The sequence below is a fragment of the Alosa alosa genome, chromosome 17 (assembly GCF_017589495.1).
Source record: "Alosa alosa isolate M-15738 ecotype Scorff River chromosome 17, AALO_Geno_1.1, whole genome shotgun sequence".
In the NCBI taxonomy this organism is placed as follows: Eukaryota; Metazoa; Chordata; class Actinopteri; order Clupeiformes; family Clupeidae; genus Alosa; species Alosa alosa.
Window position 1 is genome coordinate 12,384,880 of NC_063205.1, and position 8,457 is coordinate 12,393,336.

The following is an 8,457-nucleotide window of genomic DNA, read 5'->3' on the forward strand; positions in this document are numbered from 1 at the left end:
TCACAACAGTGGCTATGAATGCATGTTCTGTTTAATTCAAACACTCAGACACTTTTGAGCAGCGGCTCCATACAAACACTTCCTCTGACAGAATAAATTACAGTTCAGTTCAACATTTAAAAAAGAACAATATACAATGCATATGTATATACACTTATATTTAGTTCCCCCTCAGAAGTAGTCTTGTTTCCATCCAGGAACGTCTGGAAAGTAAGCCTGCGGTTCATTGTCATCCCCTGAAATAAAAGCACCAGCATTCCAGCTTTATACAATCTGACTAAAGAAAATAGATAAGTGGAGGAGAATTAAATACGGGGTAAGAAGAGAGGAAGTAAATTATAATACACAACACATTTGCAAGCAGCATTATTTGACATAGTTTCAGTGGGTAATACTCATCACATGATTATAATAATCAACAGAAATACAAATACAGAGTGCACATCAAACTAGCTGAATTTGTGACCTTGTGTGACCTCTTCTTTGGCCCGCTGAAGAAAATTCAGGAGTATTGCAGCAGCTTTGGATACACTCAGCTTCTCGATATTCTGACTACGAGTCTCTAAAAGTAAGAGACAGACAGGCAACGATGGATAGAAAGACAATAAGAGAGAGAGAGGGTAATTACTTTACACGTGTTTACATACACAAATCCAACACTGTTACAACCATGTCACACCAGCTTACCTAAGTGTAGACTGTCGTAGACATCTCCCTCCTGTACATCTTCTGGGACAAACCTCCGTCCCTCTGTGGGAAGCAACAAAGGGTCAGACACTCACTTTCAGTGTTTCAAGCGCTTCTTTACGCACGGCGATAACTGTCTGGAGAATAACCTACAAAGTACTATTTATCTGGGTACCTACGTGTTCCCTTCAAATACAACATGGCCTGGGGTGTCCAGTTTCTACGCTGGAAGTTACCCTACAGTAGAGACAAAAACAATAACAAACAAAGTGTTACTACGCCACAGTCGTATTGTCCATACCTCAGAAGTAAAACACGCAACAGCGTGGTTAACATCAGTACCTTCGGTGCGCTCCAAGCGTGGGACACAAATGTTGCGACCAGCAACAAAGTGAAGGCGTACGCGGTTAGATTCCTTAGGCTCTGTCAAAAGTTGATTACAACGATGTTACAACGTCTCCGCCAATACATCAATAAGTAGGACCTACTTAACCATCGTGACAATTAGTTTAGAAAGTTTTCCATCATGCACCAGAACTATGCGTAAACAATGCGTAAAACGCAAACGACCGAATGGATATATTCCAGAGTTTAAAATATGTATCCAAGATTGGCGTAAAAACGAAGTTGTAGCTTATGTATTACTAATGATAATTCATTACTGCTAATACATTAGTCTTATATTTCCATAAGCCTCGTCCGAATTGTTGCACTACATTTTTTTTGGCATATGCATGCAACGATTATTCTACAGAAGAGTTCTAAGTACTGCTATGAATATCAGTCTTACTTGCATTGTTACCGATATTCTCTTCAGCTGCAGCAAGGTGTTCTGCCCGTGCCAAATTGTCTTATCTGCGCGTTCATCCTCTGTATTTATAGTTATCTGGGGGGAGGAATCCTCCGCGTAATGCTTTATGGAAATCATCCAAAGCGATAGGTCAGGTCAGATTGACCAGGGAGAGGTTGGACTACAGCCAGATCCCCTGATACACTAACAACTCGTCAGGGCATGCGCAATTAATTACCAATCTAAATGTGGTGCAAAAACTAAACTCGCGGCAATAAATACCGAATAATAAAATATACACACTTCATCATTACCATGAACTATCGAAGCCTCTTGATTTATACCTGATCCTCATTTTCAGAAAGACGAAGATGAGAGCATAAAGTCGATTCCTACTTCTTCACACACAGCACAAATTCACGTGCGAAAGCAGAGACCGGGTTATTAATGTAACAAGCTGCAGGACACATATTGATATGTTTACTATCTGCTCGCTGGCGCAGCGAAAATAAAGTAATTTTTATGAATGAACCCCTGACAGACTCTCAATGAACGCCTGTCGTTGTTTTATTGGTTGAATACAAAAAGGTCTTTCACTCATTCATTCAGGAATAAGGTATTGGCAATGTTTCATACTGGGAGTCTCGGATTAATATAATCAATTATATACATTATAATATAAAGAAACCTTAGTTTGGCCTACAGAAAGATTGTCATGAAGAATGGCCATCATGCACAGTCAATTCACAGTAAAGACAAGGCACATGTTCTTTTGTTAAAACTGTATTTACAAATGTAGCAGATGAACAAAACAAAGGTTTTACCTTTCACAAGAATATCTCTTTCAGATTTCAAAGACCTGTTTACAGTCAAGCATGTTTGGAAAACACAAATTGAAAAACAAAAAATATATAACAAATATGACAAGTTGACAATCCTATAAAGCATAAGACCATTTTTTCCATCCTGCCACTTAAACTAGGCCCAGAACCAGGTCTGTCACTCAAGGTACTGATAAGACCCCAATAAAACAAAATAAAAATAAAAATAAAAGTGTAACATCTTGTCAAATTTATGGCTGAGATTGACATCTCCATCTGAGAGAGGTCTGACCACAGGCACGATGGGAAGGCTTAAGCTGTAACAGCATCCTCCACTCTCCTCTTCAGCTGAACTGGGGATGAAGTGGGGAGGACGAAGATGAAGAGAAGGCGTTTCCATGGTACATTCAAGAGATCCCTCTGCACAGAGGGGGAGTGGCAAGGAAGTGGTGGCTGGAGTCCATCATCAACAGTGACCAATGGCAGAAGGGGATATGGGTGGAGGGCATGACTGAGTGATAGAGGAAGCCCCACCCACCCGTAGGTAACAGACTTTGGTGGCCATTGGTTACCAAGGCAGGGCATGTGGTGTGAGGGGGATAAATGTTTACTCTTTCACATGTTGCCTCCACGACAGGCTTGAAACAGTCTGAGAATGAAGCAGGCTTCATTGCATGACCTTTGGAGTTTGATTTGACCAGTCGACCAGGGACTTAAATACATAAAATTGCTTTTGGTTTCTGTCATAAATAGTGTCAGCTCAAGCAGTCTGTAGTTACTACACCATATTGTTGCTTTCACCCAATTTGTCCACATACTGCAAGGAAATAAGGGAGATAAAAACAAAGTTAGTGGTTTGGAAAGTGCTAGAGCGAACACAAACACAAAACACATGCTATCAAAAAGCTGGAGGCAACGAGGAGGAGAATAAATAAATAAAATATATGCAACAGATACAACTGAAGATGTTTTTCAGAAATGACATGTTTGCTGAGATGAGAATGGTGTATTTGCATAACGGTGCAGTATGACCATAACAAGTGGAAATAAAACATGACGAGAACGATTTAATCCATGTCCAACCACTGGAGAAGACACAGGAATGGAAGGTTCTTTTAAACCTTAAACACACTGCAGATTACATGTTTACACAGAAATGTAATACTACTACTACTAATAATAATACTTATTTAGATGTAGACTAACTGTGGATATAGGCTTTATTATAAAGACTTTATACATACTTTTAACATTTAAATTTTATACATAACTTTAAAACATAATGAATTTCTGTATCAGTCCAGAACATTATGCTTTATTTTATAAAAACAAAGCTTCAACATCCAGAAAGAGATTCAAGATAATCATTGTAAAACTGAGAACATACAATTTCCCAAAGGAGGAAATTAACATGTTTTTGCATTGTATTGTGTTGCATGGCACGTTGGAGGAATAGGTCAGTTTAGCACTGATTTGATATCTAATATCTAAAGAGATTAAACTTTCCAGTGCAAAATATGTACAAAATAGTTGACACGTAGACATGTAGAATGATTGAGTGATTTTGATATATTAAAATTAATTTAATGTATGATGGGGTTTGAAGCTTTAATTAAAATGCATTATTTACGGCTGTCCATTACCTTGGTGTCACAGAGCTATTAGCAGTAAACTCTCATAATCAATACAGCCTTATAGGCTCAAGTAGGCTCCCCAGGAGTAGTACTAATATTTCATACAGATAAGGCCATTCACAAACAACGCCATTCATCAAGCCAATCACTCTAAGGTCCCATGCTGACATAGAAGAGGGTGGCGGCAAGAGACCATTGAATAGTAATGTAATTCAGCGACTCCAGGCGAAATAACCACGGGTGACGATAAATGCTGCACCACAAAGTTAAAACTAATTTTTGATGACTTTTTGGATGATGGATTTTTGAAAACCTTTGATGCGACAAGTTAATTGCTGGCAATGTGTATGTAGTCAATTAAATTAAGGATTTTAGGAAATTAAGGATTGTGTCATTTGACAAAGAAATCAGGGAACAAAACAAAGCAAAAATATCTGCATGCAAAAACTATGCTAAATGAATGGGATGAGACGATGCATTCCAGAGTCATGTTAGGAGGGACGCGGATCAAGGGCATGCAGACATGCAAAGGAGAATGGGGTGAGGCGGGGAGCAGTGGTGACTGACCACAACTGCGGGCTGCTCTCCACAGCCAGCCTCACGAGGGCTTGAAAAGGAACACACACACACACACACACACAGTATGCAAAGATCAAGTCTTTGACAAGTCCACACAATAGGTTTGTTGTAAGGGCAACTTTTAGATATTTTTTTGTGGTTAGGAGCTGCATAGCTGCTCAAAATCAGTAAACAGCAAAGGGGACACGCATCAATACTATCAAATGTACCGTTTTGTCAGTGGATTATGTGCTATTATAACAATTCCATTATACTTTATGTAAATTAGTTATTGCATTCAGGGCAACATCAAGCAGCTTTGAGTTAATCATTCTCCAGTGTTTGGCATGCTTGCAAATACACGGCTTCTGTTCTAATTACAACACAACTTTGTCCTTTGTTGGCACAGTGGGGCATATGCCAGATCTTGTCCCAGAGCAGATTGGAGAGGAAACCACACCCAAAAGATCCATGTGCTTGGCATGTGCCTGGATGATTTTGGAGCACACCCTGTCACACCACCCCCATCCCCAAGGCCTTAAAGCCATAGTATACTTCTGCAGACACAGTCTGAAGAGCCTGGATGATGTCCCCAAACACAACAGCAAAACAAGTATGCTTTGGAGACACAGAGGTGCATCACAAAGCCAGGTGTGCAGATGTACACTTGGGCCCTTAGTCTAGACACCCGGCATATCCTATTTTCCAGCCCAAATCCACCCTCGTCTGATTCAGACCTCAGCTGTGTGACCCCTCTGGGGTGTGGCCCTCTCCACTCTTCTGTGCCTCAGTCCGGTCCCTCATGCTCCACTTACCCCACTGATGAAGGGGAGGTTGAGCAGAGAGCCCAGCACAGGTATCCTCCTGATGAAGCCAATGACCACTGGGAAAAAGCCCCTGAGAGAGGAAACAAGGAAACAAACAAACAAACAAACAAACACATACATTGTCAGTAAGCACCAAATAGTATATAAAAGTATATAAGTATTTATACCATGGTCTAGGTTGAAAAGGGTGTCGTTTAAAAAGTGATATACTACACCTATGAAGTAGATCTGGTAAAAAAAAGTTTAATCGCCGTTCCATATCAATGCTTATGAATGGTAACTATAACAACGATAGTAGGACGATGGTTGAGCCTGGGGGCAGGCTTCGCAACAATAGAATCAACTGTAAACAGCTGAAAAAACTAACGATTTTAGCTCTAAAACTCATTTAGTATTAATAATTGATTCAATAATTTCATATTTATTTATTTCGTAAGTGACCATGGTATAAATGGGATAATGCCCTTCGATGCGTCCATTATCAGAAATAAATGGACTTTGCATCGGACGGTTCACGCCTCCGCGTCATCCATTTATTTCTGACAATGGACATTACTTACATATACTCTTTTGATCCCGTGAGGGAAATTTGGTCTCTGCATTTATCCCAATCCGTGAATTAGTGAAACACACTCAGCCCACAGTGAACACACAGTGAGGTGAAGCACAGTGAGCTGCCTGCTACAACAGCGGCACGCGGGGAGCAGTGAGGGATTAGGTGCCTTGCTCAGGGGCACTTCAGCCGCTTCCTACTGGTCGGGGTTCGAACAAGCAACCCTCCGGTTACAAGTCCGAAGTGCTAACCAGTAGGCCACGGCTGCCCCAAATTTGAGAACTGCAAACTCCAAATAGTTGTCATTTCATATTTATATATGAATATATATCATGAAATAATATATATACATATCATGAAATAATAATATATTTGAAAGTAATACAATTTAAATAGAACCTTTTCCAGCATTTGTTGCTTTGAATAAACACATCAACAATATAATGGAATGCTGTCTAGATCTTCCCCCACGATTAAATTATACCTTAATGTGTAAATAATGTGTCTTATGACATGTGTTTTACACATAAAGACATGAATACACACAAATACAACACAAGTAATAAAAATTACACAAGTTGGTTGTATTAATGATTAAATGTGTGTTTAAAAGTGCATTTCCTCTGGTGCTAAAGTTAGATTTTCTTTCTTGCTTTGGATGCTTACCTGAAAAGAAGGAAGAAGCCATAGAACTCCAGGCAAACCCCGACAATGGGCCAGCCAATCAGAACAATAAACACACCACCAAGGAAGAAACTGGTGGCCTTCATCTTGTGCTTCTGAAAGAAGAACCTGAACGTCCTCTCGAGACCAATGACAAACGCCAGGCCTACCACAAAAAGAATCTGGAACGAGCACAAATGCATGCATGCAAGCACGCGCGCGCGCACACAAGTTAGTGATGACAAACTGACAATATAACAGTTACAAACAATATAACAGTTTGCGCTGAATTCAACTGTTAGCCTGGAAAAGTGGCGTTGGCTGACAGCTGTGGAATTCTCAGCATTCAGGTAAAGATGCTGATAAGACTGGTGTGGCTAGACTGAAAAGTAACTCCTACATTATCTGCTCATATACATGCCCATGCATGCGGGTACACACACACACACACACACACACACAATGCCTGCATATTTTGGATTTCCATGAGAACACTTACATTTCCGATGGCTAAGAGGGCTTTGTCAAAAAACAGGATCATTCCGAAGAACAAGAAAAACACTCCAAATCCTGTCAGGCCAATGCCTATTTCTGTAAAGGAAGATGTGAAAATGAATGTTAGCAGTGTCTCGCCACAGTGAAATGTTGAGATTGCTTTTAAAAGGATTACTATGGGTATACAGGGGGCAACTTTTTGAGCAATGCTGCTGGCAACAAGAACTGGTTCCATGTGTTCTGATTGGATTATCATGAAAATATCAAAGTTCTCTTGTAAAGAATTGATTTCCAATATGAATGGGAACGTGCCAGAACAACTGCACAACAACATTGCTCAAAATGTTGCTTTGTGTATTATCTGTTCATTGCAGCTGATCAGTAGAAGCGTCTTTACAATGATCTTTGTGTCAAGAATATATGGGATCCTTTTATTTCCCTATGACTCGATAAAGAATTAGCCAGCTATCTTATCTAACTAATTATGTCTGCATAATCCATATTTAGTGAACTTAGAGCAAGCCATTTCTGACAGCATACCATTCGGAGTTGGCTAAAATGAACTTATCCTACTCTTCCACATAGATCACATCAGAAATCACATTTAGCCAAACATCGGTCGCTCAGTCATTATTAGTTGATTCGATTAACGTTAACGGTCAAACCCGGTCTATAGAAAAGAGCAAACAAACAAAAATGCCTTTAAGACACACTGGCACATCAGGAAGTTCAAACATTGCAAGTTTAGCAGATGTTAGCTATCCTTAGCTATATTTGCCGACTTAAGACAAACAGGCCTACCTATCTTTTTTCAGTTCTTGCGTGACTGAACCTTTTACACTGTACAGGCTTTTACAACATAGGTTAGGTTTTAAGCTCGAAAGTTGTTATTTGTGTACGGTTCACTAGAAAGTACACAGCTGTGTGATGATATTTTATTTAGCATGCTAAGGTTAGCTAGGTACAATGACAGCATATGTTCATATTAAATAAGTTGGTTAAACACAGCTGTCACAAGTATACCGACTGTTTGATAATAGTCTTTGGCATAAATATTAAGCATACATACTCTGTGAATCCGTTAACGATATCATCTTTGAGGCTTTAACGTCAATGTCTTGTACACAGCTAGAAGTTCTCGGTGTATCTGGCAAATTAGATGACTACACTGCAAATGCAGCAGCAGCAGCCGCCACGTCTTCCGGAACCACACACAGGCGGCAGAGAAAGATCTTCCGGATAGAACGATACCATCACATGTAACGTTCGGCTGCTTGGCACAGACTTAGTTTTCATGGAAGACCTGAGTTTTAACTTAACCGCTGTTGCTAGCCCATTTTAGTTGTTGCGGAATGTGTCTATTGCTTTTTGAGCAGAAATAAAATGGTCACAGTTTGTTGAATGTACCCCCAACATTTCTGATGCACCC

The 8,457-nt window shown here is 39.9% G+C and overlaps 2 protein-coding genes across 2 annotated transcripts; both read right to left on the reverse strand.

Moving 5' to 3' along the window:
• Positions 1-13: 13 nt before the first annotated feature.
• spx (spexin hormone) lies at positions 14-1,528 on the reverse strand. Its single transcript, XM_048268509.1, has 6 exons — positions 1,478-1,528; positions 1,030-1,110; positions 867-924; positions 688-750; positions 467-562; positions 14-236 (listed from the first exon to the last, which is right to left on the reverse strand). Exons 1-6 carry the CDS (start codon positions 1,481-1,483, stop codon positions 172-174), a joined length of 369 nt encoding a protein of 122 aa, XP_048124466.1. The 5' UTR covers positions 1,484-1,528; the 3' UTR covers positions 14-171.
• A 1,169-nt stretch (positions 1,529-2,697) lies between these two features.
• On the reverse strand, positions 2,698-8,259 carry golt1ba (golgi transport 1Ba). The gene is made up of 5 exons (XM_048268508.1): positions 8,098-8,259; positions 7,033-7,124; positions 6,537-6,715; positions 5,306-5,387; positions 2,698-3,115 (listed from the first exon to the last, which is right to left on the reverse strand). Exons 1-5 carry the CDS (start codon positions 8,120-8,122, stop codon positions 3,077-3,079), a joined length of 417 nt encoding a protein of 138 aa, XP_048124465.1. The 5' UTR covers positions 8,123-8,259; the 3' UTR covers positions 2,698-3,076.
• Between the last annotated feature and the right edge of the window lie 198 nt (positions 8,260-8,457).